Source organism: Myotis yumanensis, unplaced genomic scaffold, assembly GCF_028538775.1.
Source record: "Myotis yumanensis isolate MYYU_CA2020_CCGP unplaced genomic scaffold, mMyoYum1.0.hap1 SCAF_1, whole genome shotgun sequence".
Lineage (NCBI taxonomy): Eukaryota > Metazoa > Chordata > Mammalia > Chiroptera > Vespertilionidae > Myotis > Myotis yumanensis.
The window spans coordinates 163,466,528-163,486,210 of record NW_027223752.1 but is presented as its reverse complement, the minus strand read 5'-3'; the positions used below and the strand labels follow the sequence as shown (position 1 = coordinate 163,486,210).

The 19,683-nt window shown below is 38.8% G+C and overlaps 1 protein-coding gene across 4 annotated transcripts in view; it reads right to left on the bottom strand.

Annotated features, from left to right (window-relative positions):
* TASOR2 (transcription activation suppressor family member 2) overlaps positions 1-19,683 on the bottom strand; it is a 99,535-nt gene that overhangs the window by 40,012 nt on the left and 39,840 nt on the right. For all 4 annotated transcript variants that reach the window (XM_070391390.1, XM_070391414.1, XM_070391399.1 and 1 more), the window contains 9 exons: positions 12,800-12,891; positions 10,405-10,542; positions 10,152-10,276; positions 10,050-10,069; positions 9,852-9,951; positions 7,543-7,643; positions 5,998-6,101; positions 2,518-2,590; positions 2,357-2,419 (listed from right to left, as the gene is read on the bottom strand). In XM_070391390.1, coding sequence (XP_070247491.1) covers positions 2,357-2,419; positions 2,518-2,590; positions 5,998-6,101; positions 7,543-7,643; positions 9,852-9,951; positions 10,050-10,069; positions 10,152-10,276; positions 10,405-10,542; positions 12,800-12,891 — 816 coding nt within the window. The remainder of the gene's footprint in view (positions 1-2,356; positions 2,420-2,517; positions 2,591-5,997; positions 6,102-7,542; positions 7,644-9,851; positions 9,952-10,049; positions 10,070-10,151; positions 10,277-10,404; positions 10,543-12,799; positions 12,892-19,683) is intronic.

Below are 19,683 nucleotides of genomic sequence, written 5' to 3'. Positions count from 1 at the left end.
AAACTTAGTGAGACCTTCAAGGGTCTTAGTGAGAATGCCAAAAAAATGGAAAAGGACCAGTCGGAAATTAATCATACACTGACTGAAATAAAGAATAATATACAGGGGATTCAATAGTAGATTAGAGAATCCAGAGAATCAAATCAATGATTTGAAATACAAGGAAGCCAAAAACACCCATCCAGAAGAGCAAAAGAATCCAAAAATATGAAGATAGTGTAAGGAGCCTCTGGGACAACTTCAAGTGTACCAACATCCGAATTATGGGGGTGCCAGAAGAAGAGAGAGAGCAAGATACTGAAAACCTATTTGAAGAAATAATGACAGAAAACTTCCCCTACCTAGTGAAAGAAATAGACTTACAAGTCCAGGAAGCGCAGAGAACCCCAAACAAGAGGAATCCAAAGAGGACCACACCAAAACACATCATAATTAAAATGCCAAGGGCAAAAGACAAAGAGAGAATCTTAAAAGCAGCAAGAGAAAGAAAGTCAGTTACCTACAAGGGAGTACCCATATGACTGTCAGCTGGTTTCTCAACAGAAACTATGCAGGCCAGAAGGGAGTGGCAAGAAATATTCAAAGTGAAGAATAGCAAGCACCTACAACCAAGATTACTCTACCCAACAAAGCTATCATGTAGAATTGAAGGTCAGATAAAGAGCTTCACAGACAAGAAAAAGCTAAAGGAGTTCATCACCACCAAACTAGTATTACATGAAATGCTGAAGGGTATTCTTTAAGAAGAGGGAGAAGAAGAAAAAAGTAAAGGTAAAAAATTATGAACAATGAAGTGACAATGAATACATGTCTATCAACAAGTGAATCTAAAAATCAAATGAATAAAAAATCTGACGAACAGAATAAACTGGTGAATGTAATAGAATCAGGGGCATGGAAAGAGAGCTGACTGACAATTCTCGGGGGGGAGGGGGTGTGGGAAGAGATTGGACAAAGATCTTACATGCATGTATGCAGTACCTATGGATGTGGACAGTGAGGTGGAGAGGGCCTGGGGTGAGATGGGAACCGGGTGGAGGGGAGTTATGGGGGGAAAAAGAGGGACATCTGTAAGAATCTCAACAATAAAGATTAAAAAAAAAAAGAAATCAACTTTAAAAGCATTTTTATATTGGTTATAGCTTTATAAGTGCTATACATAATTTTATGTTTAAACACATAGACTGTGATTATAAAATAAGAAGGAAAATTTCCTCATATGACAAAAACAAATGACTCATTTAATTTATTGTTCAGCAAACATTTATTATTTTTTATGTGCCTGGCCACTGCTAGGCCATAGGCATACAGTAGAATACAGGAAAGGCAGGCATTAAGTCATATACAAACAAATATTTAAATTCAATTGATAAGCCTGGGGTTCTCACTGAGGTGAGGAATGATGATGGGAATCAACAGTGATATTTAAACTGACACCTGACAGACCTGAGTAACAGACTGGACTAGATCAGAGCTTTACCTGATTTTATTCATTATCCCCAAAATTTTAATACTACAGATAAACAACATATCTGTTTATATATTGTCTGATTAATATCTTTTGCCCTATGGGGGTAAACACCACCCAATAAAAGGGAAGGAGAAAAGTAGTCCAGACAGAGAACTGTAACTGTGCAGACCTTGAGTCCTACTTAGTTGGTAGACTATTATAAAAATTATCTCCTCGCTGTTACAGTTTTTTAAAATATATATATATTTTTATTGATTTCAGAGAGAAAGGGAGAGGGGGAGAGAGAGATATAGAAACATCAATGATGAGAATCATTGATTGGCTGCCTCCTGCACGCCCCACACTGGGATCGAGTGCAACCCTGGCATGTGCCCTGGATTGGAATCGAACTGTGACCTGGTTCACAGGCCAATGCTCAACCACTGAGCCATACAGGCCAAGTTGTAGGTTTTTATTAAGATGATTTTTAAATTAAATTTCAATTATAGTTGACATGTGATTATATTAGTTTCAGGTACATAACTTAGTGATTCAACATTTATATACCTTGCAAAGCAATCACCATTAAGTTTACTACCTTTCACCATATAGTTATTACAGTATTATTCTCCTATTATTGTTCAATACCAAATATTCAGTTTTGAATAATGCTGAATTTGAGGAACATGTGAGACATCTTAAGTGAAAAAGTCAATAAACAGGTGGATATCTGGGTGTGAAGCTTAGGGAAGGCTAAACGTGAAAAGAAGAACCAACCAGGGAGATTAAAGAAAGAGTTATTTAAAGAAATAAACTACATTAGTTACCAGGGTTGAGAGGTTAAGCATGATGAGGATGGAAAAATATGTGACAGATTTAGTAAACTAGAAGTCACTGCGCCCTTACCTGCTGACAGGGATGAATGGAATAAATGTAATGCATGTAGAACCATCGGCTCATCTCCAAAATCTATATAGGATGAAAATTAGAAGGAAAGTTAGGTTGCTGACCTTATAAAATAAAAGTAAGCATTCAAAAAAACTGTATTTTAAAAAAGTTGTCCTTACTTGTTTCTGAAATTAAGGCTGATGATGTAAGTAAAATGAAAACCTCCCGATTTTCTAAGCATTTGATGAGTGCCTTAAACATTAAAAAAAAAAAAGATTAAATTCCTCCCCTCACTCTACCACACCACAAATTCAGTAAATTTTGAGCTCATGAAAAATAAACAAATATGCAAAAAATTTGAAATGTTAGTGTTTATGACAGTGGTTCTCAACCTTCCTAATGTCATGACCCTTTAATACAGTTCCTCATGTTGTGGTCACCCCCAATTTCATTGTTACAAATTGAACATAATTAAAGCATAGTGATTAATCACAAAAACAATATGTAATTATATATGTTTTTTCCGATGGTCTTAGGCGACCCCTGTGAAAGGGCCGTTCCACCCCCAAAGGGGTCGCGACCCACAGGTTGAGAACCGCTGGTTTATGAGAATCAGGACAATTTTGCCTTTAGTATCAGAAACTGCAAGTTCCTTCACACGCAATTAATCTTGGCCCTGTTAGGACTACATATAGTAACTAGAACATTAAGGGTTAATTTTAGGATAGTTTTTAACTACATAATAAACCTATCAAAAAAGAGTAATTTCATTTTTTTATTGAGTTGCTTGATATTTCATACTGCTGCCTAAACAATCAATCTGTTACCATTTAGCTACTACAAATGTAAGGTAAATCAGGCCTATGATTAGCATCTTAAGCTCATGTTTATATACAACATGTCATAGAACCCCAGAACTAGGAAGACTGGAAGATCCTATGTAATAAAAGAATCCTTTCTATAGCATCTGAGAGATAAAAAATAATAGAAAATAACATAATTAGCTGATGCGGCAATGAAAACATGCAGATGAAAATAATTTTTTCTCTTTTTTTTTTCCCTCCACCACAGTCTTCAGTGGAATCTTGATCTAAAACAAAACAAAAAACAACTCCCAAACAAACAACCTTTAAAATTTTAATGTTTACAGTAAATTGGGGAAATTTTGTCCCCAGGTCAGGGCAAGTTATCTAAAAGCTATCATTCTAAATTATAAAAATAACAGTTTCTCTTTTTCATTATGCATCATTTTTAAAGCCAATGCTCATGCACTTTTTAAGTTAAAAAAAACCCAACACACCAAACTAAAAATAATTGTTTTATAAAATGATAAAACATTCTATTGAAAAAACTGATAGGTTAGAAGCCTAAAAATATGGCAAATTGATAAATTAATCAATAAACACTTCAAGTATGAAAAAAGACTTATTTTCTAATTGTTTTAGAACTAAGTTATGACATTGACAATTCACTATTGCAAGTTTCTATAATCTTCTATTACTGCCCTTATGCATTTGATAGTTGACATTTCTGTCTTTTCACAGTCTTTTTAAGTTCCTTGATGGTAGGGACTATTTTCTCTTTTTGCTTCTGGCACCTAGTAAGCACTCAAGAATTACTGAATACATATACCAATAACTACATATACCCATAGCTTTGATATCTATTAAGTTGCAAAGAGGTAGAACTCTTGTTTCATTTTCGATTGATGTAGCAAGTGAAAGTGACAAATTAGCCTCTACATTGTTCTGCATTTTAGTTTTGTAAAATAGATGAAAAATAAAATCCCTATTTACTTAAAACCATACATTTCTATCTTCCAAAAATATGTGCAAACAGAATAAAAATATGCAGTATATGAAGCAAGAAAAGCATGGAGTACTAAGGAGAAAGAACTTAAAGTGATATGTAATTCCTATAACTAATTACTACTACTAAACGGGTTTCAATACTACATCAGGTCCTCGGGTTACGTCGGAGATCCGGTTCTACAGTGTGGCATAAAGCGATTTTCGCCATAAGTCAGAACCCACCTACAGAAGCACCTACGTCATTCACATGGAGCACATACACAGCAGTAATGAAGTGATACAGTAAAAATATTTAAAAGAAAGATAACAATTCCTGACCTTTACTTGTGGTAAGTAAATAATAAAAAACATAGAGCACATATGTACATTCATAGAAATGACAGAACTTTTTTTTTAAAAATAAATGGGAGATGGCGAAATAACCACGAAATGACGTACATCGAGTCCAACGTAACCCGTAACCCAAGGACTGTCTAAGTTAAGAGTGGGGAACATCTGGCCCGAGGGCCATATAAGGCCCAAGAAATCATTTGAGCTGGCCCTCCCATGGAATTAGGGGTGAGTTAATTAAATGTTTGACCAAATATAGCAAGCTAATTTTTAAGTTGATAAATTTTGTATGGCCCTCGAATGATGTTATATCCAAATGGCCCTTGGCAGAAAAAAGGTTCCCCACCCCTGCTATAAGCACTTACAAGTAGTCCCTTCATGAATGCATTTTTTCAAAGTATCTTTGGACTTTATTCCTTTTAGTTTCCAAATATAAAATGGACTATGGTACTTTAAAAACCATAGCCTACAATCCTATAGTAGTTAGTTATCCATTCAGCATCCAATGTCGCCGATTCTAACATTTTGCTGTGGAGCACCACTCCCTGTAGATTGAGTGGAACTAACCTCATACCCAGTTCTGGTAAATGGGTTCTGAATGGTCTGAGCTAATTAGTGTAGTCCATTCCCTTTGCAGTTACTGATTGAGAGATGTGCAGAGATCTCTCTCTCCCCCTGTCTCTCCTTCCCGGTCTATCTTCCTCCTCCCCCCTCCTTCTCTCTCTCTCCCTCTCCATTCCCCACTTCCTCCTCTCCTCTCACTCTCCTCCCTCTTAACACCTAGAATGGAAAAGTTAAGCCTATTAAATCCCTTTATTGTTTAATCCAGCTTAGGTTTCTGTTACATGCAACTTCAAGTACGTTCAAAGCTGCTATACATGTTCGATTTTAATTTATTAATTTTTTTGCTACCTACTATAGGGTCCAGTCCATCATGTCACTAAAGGGCTCAGAATTTGTTTGGTCACTCTCTTACACCTACACCATCTCTTCTGGGATGTTTAGAAATCACTCACTATAGAATCAGCATTTATGCCTACCCTGACACTGAGGAACCCTGATTAACATAACAGAGAGGTCTTTGGATGTTTTTTATTTCTCAGTAGTCTTACTTTCTATACTATAAAAACAGTAAAAACAGCAACTTTTTCCCCCTTTTTTAAACCTATGGATTGACAAAGGTCACTTTTAAAGAGCTATTTCACAAGTGGTCCTTTGATTAATTCAAAAACACTGGGATCTACTCAATTCTGTCATAAAACAAAAACAACAAAAGAATGAGAAAAATTGTCCTCTTATTCTTAAAATTAGGAGTATAAACTGACTAGTGAAACACAAACTAAGATAACAAAGAAGATGAAAAGATCAGTCAATAAATATTATATATATATCAATAAAAATTAAAGGATAAAAATCCTTTCAGTAAACTAGAATAATTTAATCTAGATGCAGCAACTAATAATTAGATATCAAAATCTCAATTTAAGGAAAAAATAATTATTTTAAATTGATTCTTACCAATTGCTTATTTTTAATGACTTCGGTTAGTTTATCTATTTTGTCTCCTTGTTTGTTTGACAATTCCACTTCATACATATTGAAGTACATATCTTGGCAACAGACTAGACAAAATCAGAAAAACAGAACATTTCTTATTTTAAATGCTATTTTATTTTTTAAAATAACCAATTTATTCATTTTATATAATAAAAAGTCAGAAAATTAAGAATACAATTAAAAAATTATCATTCAATGTCCTTGGTTATAAAACACCTTAAAAAAAGTTATACTGTATAGCCTGGCTGGTGTGGCTCAGTGATGAGCATTGACCTATAAATCAGGAGGTCACAATTCAATTCCTGGTCAGGGCACATGCCAGGATTGCAGGCTCGATCCCCAAAAAGGGGCGTGCAGAAGGCAGCTGATAGATGATTCTCTCTCATCACTGATGTTTTTATCTTTCCCTCTCCCTTCCTCTCTGAAATCAATAAAAAATTGAAAACAATGCTCTCATTTATACTGACACGACTATAACAAGGTAAATAAATACTATATAAATAATATAAACATCAATGTTCCATGAATCAATCTAAATGATAGAGAAATTTCCTTCTCGGGTTTTCTGCTTTTCTCCCTTTACTTCGAAGTACATAACTAAACTCTGGGTGATGAGCTAACAATGCAATATACAGATGATGCATTATAGTACAGCACACTTGAAACTTATATAATCTTATTAATCAACTAGAGGCCTGGTGCATGAAATTTGTGCACTGAAGGGGGGGTGGGAGGAGGTGGTCCCTCAGCCTGGTCTGCACCCTCTCGCAGTCCGGGAACCCTTGGGGGATGTCTGACTGATGGTTTAGGGGGAGCGGGCCTAAGGGGTCAGTTGAACATCCTTAGCACTGCCATGGAGGCAGGAGAGGCTCCCACCACCACCGCTGCGCTTGCCAGCTGTGAGCCCGACTTCTGGCTGAGCACTATTCCTCCTGTGGGAGCACACTGACCATTAGAGAGCAGCTCCTGCGTTGAGTGGGATGGTGCCAAAACCGGCTCTCCAACATCCTCAGAGGGGTCCTGGATCGCAAGAGGGCACAGGCCAGGCCGAAGAACCCCACTGGTGCACAATCAGGGCTGGGAAGGGATGCAGGAGGTTGGCCAGCTGGGGAGGGACCGTGGGAGGGCTATAGGGTGTGTCCAGCCCATCTTGCTCAGTCCCGATCAGCCAGACCCCAGCAGCAAGCTCACCTACCGGTTGGAGTGTCTGCCCCCTGGTGGTCAGTGCACGTCATAGCGACTGGTCGACCGGTCATTCTGCCATTCTGTCACTGGGCTTTTATTATATAGGAAGGATTAAAGCTAGACTTTGCAATCTTACATGAAACTACTTTTCACAGTTTCTAGTTGGCCTCCAAGGAACTGAATCACATAGCAACTCTGCATCTTTTACAAATGGCCTTTTTAAGAATCACTTAAGGCAAAACAAAAATGTGTGTATAAGAGGGGGAAATAAATGGAACAAAGCCCAGCACATACACAGTGTATCATTACATTTGAACAAACCTTTTTGCTCCAAGTAATTCTGTTTTCTAAATATAGCTTCTGGTAGTCTTTTTTTCAGAGACGACACTTTCATTACATACTTAAAATCTAGTTCATGTGGTCTGGAAAACAAAACAATATCATATGATGTAATAATCATTGAAATTATATACAGCTTCATATGCAGTATTTGGTATTCTAACATAAATGCTAATAAAAATATTGTCAACCACAAAAAAATTCTTAAATTGGTGAAATCCAGGTCAAATAATACACACACACACACACACACACACACTCTAGAGGTCGGGTGCATGAATTTGTGCACAGGTGGGGTCTGGCTGGCCTGCCAAGATGGGGCCTGATCAGGCAGTGCTGGTGGGTGGAAGGGGCCGCAGGAGGTTGGATGGCCCTGCCCCCGATTGGGGGGACGGGGCTGCTGGGGTCCAGGGCTGGCGGGGGTGGGGGGGGGGGACACACACACGAGAGGTTGGCCAGCCAGCCCTGTCCCTGATCAAGGTGATGGGGCCTATTGGGGGTGGGGCCGGCCGGGGGGGAGGGGCCACGGGTGGTTGGAGGGGGCCGATCGGGACCCCAATCAGGCCAGTTGGCCGCTGTAGTGCGCATCATAGTGACTAGTCATTCCGGTTGCTGGGCTTTTATATATATAGATATTTATAAATATACATTTTCAAATATATGACCCCATAAACTGTGGTCTGCAAATATGTTCACATTTTCTGAGTACACGTATTTTTGGTATAACCAAAATATCCAGATGTATGGAATTATGCATACTGTAATGAGAATTTGCTATGCAAGGGTTGAAAACTTTTGACAATATTGCATTGCCTACCATGCAATGTCACATCCAAACTTTTGTATCATTTCACCTAAATTCTTTTTTCTTCTTTAAAACTAATTTTGAAATATTTATACACTTATAGATGCCTTCTTTTCTCTTAAATATTTCTGTGTCCTTAAAAAAGGACATTTCCTTATAAAACCACAAAACAATGACCAAAATCAAGAAATTAACAATGATATAACACAATTAATTTACCTACAGACCTTATTCTGCCAAATGTCTCACTAAGGTCCTTTATAACGAAAGAAAAACATTTTGTAGTCCAGGGTCCTATCCAGGATGAAACACTGTATTTAGGTATGTGTGTTTAGTCTCCTTCAAGCAGGAACAGTCTTTGTCCTTCTTTAATGACCTTGATATTTTTTTAATATAAATCATTTATTTTGCAGAATGTCTCAATCCTGGTATATCTGTTTCCTCCTGATTAGAGTGGCAGGAATACCACAAAAATGATATGTGTTATTCCATGTGTTTCTTGATGTGATGTACTGAACTTTTAATTCCATTCCTGATGACGATAACTTAACCACTTAGTTAAGATGGTATCTGCAGTTTTTTCTTTCCATTGTAAAACCTATATTTTTCCCTTTGTAATTATTTAGTAAGTTGTGGGGAAATACTGTGAGGTAAGTAAATACCATCAAACTTTCACCTACTATTTTAAGCATCCACTGATTGTGATGTTGCCAATGATGATTTTCTAATTCCATCATTCTGTCTATACTTATTAGTTGTACTCTATAGTGAGGAAGAACTTTCTCATTTATTTATTCACAGAATACTTACTTTATTTTATGGGTTATAATCTCTCTCTCCTTAAAAAAGGCCAATAGAAAAAAAAAAGAATTTTGATAGCACACTAGTTTTGGTCTTATATTTCAATTAAACTATATACACCTATCAATCGTTTTCAGTACAAATTAAGACCAAATTAAAAAAGATTTCATAAAAAATTTCAGAAATGCTCTTCATTATTCTCCAGAAGAAAATACTATAATGTAAATACATAGAAGCTACTCTATTTAATACTACAGTAGTCTAGAAAACTCAACGTGAATATTAGAAAATCAGATACGGCAAATCTTAATAAAGACTTGGTAATATAATTAAGTGGTTATAATTTGCTGTATCTGCTCTAGGCAAATCATTTGGGGGGGGGGGGGGAGTCTAACTTCTAGTACCAAATCATTCTCCTATGTATATATTAAAATACTAAAATTTAAAAACGGAGTTGTCAAAGATTATAAAACAAATTTATTTAAGGCCAAGGTTAGAATTTAGATATGAATTTAGGTCTCCTGAATCATGGTCCTAGATGCTCTATACATCTGACCAAAAAGTACTATAATCCAACACCAAGTACAATTGCTGTATTTCACACCAGTGCCAACAAGCAAGAACTCAAAATGAGAATTTAAAAAAGTATATAAGCAGTAGTAAAGAACACAAATTCAGTACTTACAGCTGGATGGGAACCACTGTACCATAAGAGGACCAAAGAGTTATGTCACACAGCAGACAGCCTTTAATAATTAATTTCCCATTCCATGGGGAGATGAGAACTTTAAGAAATGAGGGTAAGAAAAAAGCAAATTATTTTACTTATGAACAAAACATTTACTTAAAAAAACCTAAAAGAACCAATTAAATAATTCCTTACCATTTTCACTGACCTCAAGTCTAGGGGGGGAAAAAAAAAAGCAATTTTATAAGAGCCAAGGAAACAAATACAGTAAAACAAAATATGTACAGAATTACTTACAAGCTTTTATGAGCTGGTGCCGCCATCTTTTTAGGTTCCTTGTACTGAAAAGCTACAATTACGTAAGGATGAATCTGTCTAGGTCGCTCAATAACAGTGGTACCTGAAAGCTCATACAAGTAATACTAAAAGAAAAAGAATTATAATCAGGGTAACACTATAGTATTCTGTATGCACCAAGTTGATCTCAACCCACCCAGTACTGAAACTTAAGGCATTAGAGGCAGAAATGTATCTTAGAAATGATTTATACCTGACTCAGTTCAAAGGCGCGAAAATGACTCGTCTTGTGAGAAACCTTGTTAGTATTTGCAGCCACATGGCAATCATAGCCAGAAGATGGGCTAATATAGTTAGTTGTATAATTCTCAGACACAAACTTGACTTTTCCCTAGAATAAAAATATTAAGACTAATCAGATGTTTTCAAATAGCAGTAATCTTATTCTAGGATTCATTTATAAGTAGCTTAATAAAGATTTCTATGTATTTCAACTGTGAACTGTGTTAAGCATTAGAAGTATGGTTCTTAGAAAATAATCTTTAAGGCCAACAATAGTTTTAATTATCCATGAACCCCTTAAAATTGCATTTAAAAATCAGGTATGTTTGGGCATCTTTCTGAGGCAGAAGTCCGTTTCTTTTATCACAATATCAAAGGAATACAAATTTAAGAGAACTACTCCCCCCCTTTTGTTAATCCTCACCAAAGGATATTTTTTTTAGACAGAGTGGAAGAGAGGGAGGAAGAGGGAGAGAGAAGGGAGGAGGGAGAGAGGAAGAGAGGGAGAGAGAAAGAGCGAGAGAGTGTGAGAGAGAAACATTGATGTGAGAGGAACACATAGATCAATTGGTTGACCCTGGGGCTGGGGACCGAGCCTGCAACCAAGATATGTGCCCTGACCTGAATCAAACTCAGGACCCTTTGGTTCTTGGCTGATTCTCTACCACTGAGCCAAACTGGCTAGGGCAAGAGAACCATTTCTTTAAAATAAAAATTATATAGCTTACCAAATAGATTGATTATTCAATAACTATAACATAAAAGATGACAAATGAAATCTAAAATTTCAAAAGATGAGTTTTCAAACTGAGTATTAAGTTATCAATTGTAAATTACAGACCAAGATATATCTATTACATCAGGACCCAGAAATTCACCAAGTAGCAAATATATACAAGTGCTTAGCAGACCACTGGCCCGGACTAGTCAATAGTATTTCCCATTATAGACTTGTCTTCATCAAGGTTACATGTCTTCCAGAAAAAGAAGAAAAAAAGCAGTCAAGTTTTTTTATTTCATATCATGAAATAGCATGATTTTAAAAGCTGTTTTAACAACATGATGATACAGATAGGAAAAATAAAAATATACTAAATATATACCAAAATGAGGATGAGATTACAAATTTTATTTTTATTTTTACAAGAAGAATTTAATTATTTAAAAGATGTTTTGTTTTGTTTTTTGCTGTTAAGATTCTGCCTCTTTATTTATAGGACCACGAAAGGCAATTCTCTGGTCAAAGAAGCCAAAGAATGTAAACAGTAAGGAGGGCTGAGAACATGCAGGCAAAAACTAAACAGCAATATCCACCAAACAGAGAGGGGATACAGGGACAGCAGAATTACGGTACTTATTGAGCAAGAGAGGGAAAACTAAGAAAGGAAAAGCAGTGATGAGTGCCAGTGCAACACTAATTTTCCTCTAGTTCTTGGGGACAAAATTTTGAAATACAACATATTTACACTCTTTTAAAAATAAATCAGTTGTTAGATTTATAACCAAAGAACTCAGAAAGCTAAAACAAAAGCAAAAACAAAAAGACCACAGAATATGTCTTCAAAAAATCTACCAACCTATAAAATCAGCACTTTCCTACTACTTGAATGAAAATTCTAATTGCAAGATTCATTCATATTGAACTATTAAAGGGTGTTTAAGAATTTCGAGATCATCAAGTTATAGGTGCCACATAAAGATATAAACAAGGTCTGGATGTTTTAGGGATAAAGAAAATAAAGATTTCTTATTGTGACAATTTAAATCAGACAATAAATGTTTTCTAAATTCATCTCTTTTAACTGTAAGCACACTGTTTTACAAGCAGCTACCTGTTTTCTGTTATTTAATGTCTAAAAAGTGGCATTGTGGCCAGGCTGGTGTGGCTCAGTGATTGAGCCTCGACCTATGAACCAAGAGATCACAGTTCGATTCCCAGTCACATGCCTGGGTTGCGGGCTCAATCCCTACTGGGGTATGCAGGAGGCAGCCAGGCAATGATTCTGTCTCATCATTGATGTTTCTCTCTCTCTCCCTCTCCCTTCCTCTTTGAAATCAATATGTGTGTGTGTGTGTATATATATATATTTTTAAGTGGCATTGTGGGACAGGAGTGAGAGGAAGACTTCACTGAGTACTGTGAAGTCTTTAAAGGTTGTTTTTTTAAAAATGTAGATCATATATTAAACAAACAAAAAATCTTTGTCTTTAAAGGAAAGCAGAAATAGCAATTTAATTTTCTGATTTTGAATAGCTGTCTTTGGTGAGGAGTATGTGTAGCAAATGATCTGCAAATAACATTATCACAGACTGATAACCTTTACTTTTAAAAAGAAAAATTATACCGAAGTACACATTGGCCTTACCTTAATTAGATTACAAATTATAATATAACCAGACTTTCCATGATACCATGGTCTTGCATGAAGACAGTCTGAGTATTTGGAAATGTATACACCTATAAGAGCATAAAATATAGATTAATTTACACTTTTAAAATATTGTTTACACATATACAATTCCAATGTAGGTCTACCCGTAGCTGAACAAGACAAAAGATAAATAAAAGTCAACATTAAAAACTGTTTTGAAACTGCTTACTTAAAAAAAAACACACCTTTATAAGTTATTCTAATGGTATAGAAACATTAGAGCTAAGTAAGACAAAACATATGTAATTGATAACCAATTTTCAATTAGATTCCCAATAATGAAAAAGAAAGTGTCACACATTTTTGGAAAATTCTGTTTGTTTTTTCTCCATGTAATCATCCAGTAAAACGATCTATGGTAATCTGATTCTCAAGTTATTTTCTTAGTAAGTATAGTAACCCCACCTTATCTACAGAGGATACTTTCCAAGACTCCCAGTGGATGCCTGAAACCGTGTATAGTACTGTACCCATATACTGTTTTTTCCTGTACATATATACTTACTAGAGGCCCGGTGCAGGGATTTGTGCACCAGTGGGGTCCCTCGGCCTGTCCTGCACCCTCTCGGAATCCGGGACCCCTTGGGGGATGTTAAGACTGCCTGTTTCGGCCTGGTCTGCGGGGACTGGGCTGAAACTGGCAGTCGGATATTCCCCAAGTAGTAGTGCACGAATGGCAAGAGCCGAGGAGTAGTCCAAACGTGGGCTGGGCATTGCGCTGCTCCTGCTCATCCCCGCCCGGCTGCTGTTCCTGCCGCTGCCACCACGGCCCTTCAGTAGCGCTGCCTTGAAGGTGGAAGAGGCTTGCGTTGTGGCAGCTGACTTGCCAGCCGTGAGCCATGTGTCTGGCACCCGCCAGTCAGCTGAGCGGTGCTCCTGCTGTGGGGGCGCACTGACCACCAGGGGCAGCTCCTGCATTGAGCGTCTGTCCCCTGGTACTCAGTGTGCGTCATAGCGACTGGTCAACTGGTCGTTCGGGTGTTTAGTCATTTGGTCACTTAGACTTTTACGTATATAGATGATAAAGTTTAACGTACAAATTAGGCAGAGTTAACAGATGAACAACAATAACTGATAATACAATAGAACAATGATAACAATCCTATCTAATAAAGAGGGAATATACAAATGCTGCGTGGTTGGATGTGAGGGCAATCTGGCTGCGACATCTGTCACCGCATTGATCGCCAGGGTTGATTCAGCTGATCTGGCTGGCTAGGCGGGTGTCCCCCTCCTCCCTCACCGATCCATGTGCGTCCCTCCCGAAGCTGCTAGGTCGAAGAGGACGACCTCCCCCCCCGCCCGCCCCCCAGGAGAGGACCGGTCTTTGGTCAAGGGTATACAAGTAGCTGCGCTCCCCTACTAGAACCTCCAAACAAGCTCTCACAAATGCTGCGTGGTGCTGGGCCAGGGCAGGGGACCTCAGGCCGAAACCCTGCCCCGGGGCTGGGCTGGCGACCTCAGGTCGCACCCCCGCCCGGTGGGGCTGGACAGGGGACCTCACGCTGCACCCCCCCCACCAGGCGATGCTTGACGAGGGATCTCAGACTGCGCCACCTGCCTGGCGCGGCTTGATGGGGGATCTCAGGCCGCATCCCCTGACCAGCAGGGCTTAACGGGGGACCTCAGGCCACGCCCCCTGCCCTGGCACCGGGCCAGGGAACCTAGGTCTGTGCACCGAGCCCCGGCGCCAGGCCAGGGGACCTGATGGTGCACTGGATAACCTGAAGCTGCGCCCCCCTGCCCAATGGGGCTTGATGCAGGACCTAAGACTGTGCCTCCCACCCTGCGGGGCTTGGCAGGGGTCCTGAGGCTGCACCCTCCACCTGGCGGGGCTTGATGGGGGACCTGAGGCTGCGCCCCCTGCCTGGCGGGGCTTGACAAGGGTGGGGCCAGCCAGGTCTGGATTTTGCCCAATGCGGGTGGGGTCAGCTGGGTCTGGGTCTGGGTCTGGGTCTCGAGTGATTTTGAGGTGCCACTGGTGGGCAGGGACTTGACTCTGGGTCCCACGGCGCACCCCAGACTCTGACAGGAGGAAGATTTTCATATACACTTTACTAATTTTCTTTCATCTTTGACACATCTATTGTAGAGAAAGGGCAAATAGCAATATTAAAATATTTCCTCTAATTAATCCCCTTTTAATGTGCACGAATTTCGTGCACCAAACCACTAGTTGATTATAATAAAGATTATGTAAATGTGGTCTTTCTGCTCTCCAAATATCTTCTTGCACAGCCACACCTTGTTTTATTGCTCTTTGCTACATTATGCTTCACAGATATTGTACTTTTTACAAATTGAAGGTTTGTGGCAACCCTCCATTGAACAAAATGATTTTTTTTAAACTGTGTTATTTATTTATTTATTTACTTACTTATTTATTTTTAATTTCAGAGAGGAAGGGGGAGGAAGGAATAGAAACATCAATGACAGGAGAGAATCACTGATTGGCTGTCTCCTGCACACCCCACACTGGGGACTGAGTCCGCAATCTGGGCATGTGCCTTGACTGGGTATTGAACCGTGACCTCCTGGTTCAAGGGTTAATGCTCAATCACTGAGCCATGCAGGCTGGGCCAAAATCTTAAAAAAGTAAAAAAAATGTTTTTATTGATTTCAGAAAGAGGAAGGGAGAGGGACAGAGATAGAAACATAAATAATGAGAATCATTGATCAGCTGTCTCCTGCATGCGCCCTATTGGGGATCAAGCCTGCAACCTGCACAGGAATAAAACCATGACCTCCTGGTTCATGGGTCAATGCTCAAGCACTAAGCACTAGCTGGGCTGAACAAAATCTTTTGATGCCACTTTCCCAACAGCACATGCTCTCCTGGGGTCTCTGTGTCACACTTTGGCTAATTCTTATGAAACAAAGTGGGGCAAAAGGAGGTTTACAGTTATACATGAACGCACACAGAGTTTATTCTTGTATTATTATATTATTTTCTATACAAACAGCTGTAAACCTACTTTTACCCTACCCTATATTTCAAACTTTATTATTACATTTGTTGTTTATTTGTGATCAGTGATAGTTGATATTACTATTGTAATTGTGTTAGGGCACCATACACCATGCCCATATAACACAGTGAACTTGATAAATGTGTGTGTTCTGACTGCTCCACTAGCCAGCCATTCCCCATTTTTCTCCCTCTCTCCTCAGGCCTCCCTGTTCCCCGACACAACAATATTGAAATTAGGCCAATAATCCCATAATGGCTTCTAAGTTTTCATATGAAAGGAAGAGTCACACATCTCTCACTTTAAATCAAAAGCTAGAAATGATTAAGCTGAGGAGGCATGTCAAAAGCAAAGATAGGCCTCTCACACCAAACAATTCGCCAACCTGTGAATGCATGAGAAAAGTTATTGAAGAAAATTAAAAATGAAACTCCAGCCCAGTCAGCATGGCTCAGTAGATTGAATGTCATCCCATGTACCAAAAGGATGCTGGTTTGATTCCCGGTCAGGGCATATGGCTGGGCTGCAGGCTCGATCCCCAGTAGGGGGCGTGCAAGAGGCAACTTATCAATGTTTCTCTATCATGGATGTATCTATCTTCTCTCCCTCTCCCTCCTCCCCCCTAAAAAAACAAACAAACACAAGGAACAAAAAACACCAACAATAAAAATGTATTACAAATTATATATATACTAGATGCCTGTTGCACGAAGAGATTCGTGCAATAGGCCTTCTCTTCCCTTGGCTGCTGGCACCGGTTTGCCTCTGGCACCCGGGACCCAAGCCTTCGCTCTGGCTGGGCTCCGGCCGGAGCCGGCCCCAGAGCCATTAAGCTTCGCTGCTCCAGCCCCGGGGCCATCAGGCTTCGCTCCGTCGCTTGGAGCCTAGGTATGCAAATTAACCGCCATCTTTGTTGGGTTAATTTGCATGCTCCCCTGATTGGCTGGTTAGCGTAGCGAAGGTACGGTCAATTTACATGTTTGTCTATTATTAGGTAAGATATATATATATATATATATATATATACACACATACACTATACTCCAGTGAACACACAAAAGATAAGAAAGCGTATTAGCCTTATTGATGATATAAAGTTTTAGTGGTCTAGGTAGAAGATCAAACCAGTCACAACGTTCCCTTAAGCCAAAGCAAGACCCTAACTTTCTTCAATTCTATGAAGGTTGAGAGAGATGAGGAAGCTGCAGAAAAGTTGGGCTAGCAGAGGTTGGTTCATGAGTTTTAACCGTTTGAGTCCCAAACAGCGCGATTGCGCTGCTAAGATTTTATGTCGAGAAAACATACGATTCGTTTGAGTCCCAGGGGGTATTGAAAAAACACTGTCGAAGAATCCCAAACAGCGCAACCGCGCTTTCTCTAAATGAATACGAAAAGACCCAAACAGCGTGATAGCACTTGTTTTATTTTATGTCGAGAAATACCAAGCAGCGCGATTGCTGTTTATTTGTGATCATCCATAAGCGATTGCGCTGCTTGGGACTCAAACGGTTAAGAAAGAAACTGTTTCCTTAACATAAAAGTGTAAGGTGAGCCCTAACTGGTTTCCTCAGTGGTTAGAGCGTGTGGCCTGAAGGGCCTTGGTTTGATTCAGGTTAACGGCACATACCTTAGTCACAGGCTCAATCCTCAGCCCCAGATCAGGGCACGTTAAGGAGGGAAGCAATTGATGTGTCTCTCTCACATCAATGTTTCTCTCTCTCTGTCTCTCCCTCTCCCTTTCATTCTCTCTAAAAATCAATGGAAATAAATATCCCCTGGTGAGGATTAACAACAAAAACAACTAAAAGTGCAAGATGAAGCAGGAAGCACTGATGAAGAAGTTGCAGCAAGTTGTACAGAAGATCTAGCAAAGATAATTAACAATGGTGGCTACACTAAATAACAGATTTTTAATGTAGATGAAACAGCCTTATATTGGAGAAAGATGCCATCTAGGACTTTCATAGCAAGAGAATAGAAGGCAATGCTTGGCTTCAAAACTTCAAAGGACAGGTTGATTGTCTTGCTAGAGGTTAATGCAGCTGGCGACTTTAAGTTGAAGCCAAAGCTCATTTATCATTCTGAAAATCATAGTACCCTTAAGAATTATGCTAAATCTACTCTTCCTGTGCTCTATAACTGGAACAACAATGCCTGGAAAACAGTTTAAAACATGTTTTACTGAGTATTTTAAGCTCACTATTGAGACATACTGCTCAGAAAAAAGATTCCTTTCCAAATATCACTGCTTATTGACAATATACCGGTCACCAAAAGCTCTGATGGAAATGTACCATGAGATTATTATTATTTTCATGCCTGCTAACACAACACCCATTCTGCAGATCATGGACCAAAGAGTAATTTCAACTTTCAAATATTCTTAACAAATATATTTTGTAGCTTTGTAAGTTAGGTACTGGAGCTGAGTTGTCCAATAGAACTTTTTGAAAAGATGGGGGGGAAAAGAAATACATTTGTAAGGCTATAGCTGCCATAAATAGTGATTCCTTTTGATAGATCTGAGCAAAATAAATTAATAGCCTCTGGAAAGGATTCACCATTCTAGATGCCATTAAAAACTTCTGTGGTACATGGCAAAAAGTCAGAATATCAACATTAACAGGAGTTTGAAAGAATTTTATTGGAATCCTCTTGGATGACTTGAGTTCAAGACTTCAGTGGAGGAAGTAACTGCAGATGTGAAAACAGCTAGTGAACTAGAATAGAAATAGAACCTGAATCGCTGCAATCTCATGATAAAACTTTAGCAGATAAGTTGCTTCTTATGGATGAGAAAAGAGAGCAATTAAAAAAAAATATATTGTTATTGATTTCAGAGAGGAAGGGAGAGGGAGAGAGAAAGAAACATCAATGATGAGAGAGAATAATTCATTGCCGCTTCCTCCCGCTGCCTATTAGGGGTTGAGCTTGCAATCTGGGCATATGCCATGACTAAAATGGATTCCATTCTTGGTAAAGATGTTGAGGAGATTGTTGATAAAACAGTGGCTGGGATTGAAAGGATTCATTTCAATTTTGAAAGAAGTTCTACAGTGGGTAAAATGCTATCAAACAGGATTGCATACTACACAGAAATTGTTTGTGAGAAGAAAAATCAATCTATGTGGCAAACTTTATTGTTGTCTTGAAGATTACAACTGCTTAAGACTTAGATGATGGTTATTATTTTTTAGCAATAAAGTATTTTATTTTACTTTTTTTGTTTAATATATTTTATTGATTTTTTTTTTTTTTTTTTACAGAGAAGAAGGGAGATGGATAGAGAGTTAGAAACATCGATGAGAGAGAAACATCAATTGGCTGCCTCCTGCACGCCCCCTACTGGGGATGTGCCCGCAACCTAGGTACATGCCCTTGACCGGAATCGAACCCGGGACCCTTCAGTCCGCAGGCCAACGCTCTATCCACTGAGCCAAACCGGTCAGGGTTGCAATAAAGTATTTTAAAATTAAGACATATACATTGTTTTTTAGACAGTGCTATTGCACATTTAATAAACTATAACATATCTTTTACATGTACTGGGAAACAAAAAAAATTTATGACTCGCTTTATTGAGATATTCTCTGGAACCAAATCTGTCTCCAAGGTATGGCATTACTCACCCTTCTTCTTGTGATACAATGGTGGAACCATTCCATAAACAAGATGGCTATTACCCACACTTTATGATTATGTTGCCAGAACACAGGCAGATAATTTTTCTGTTTTTGAAAGCGTGTGGGGTTCTTGGTTCTGCACACCATACCTGGCTTTATCACATGCCCTGCAGCATTACCACATCATACTAGAGTTAATCTGTCCTTTCATGTTTTATACCGTGGT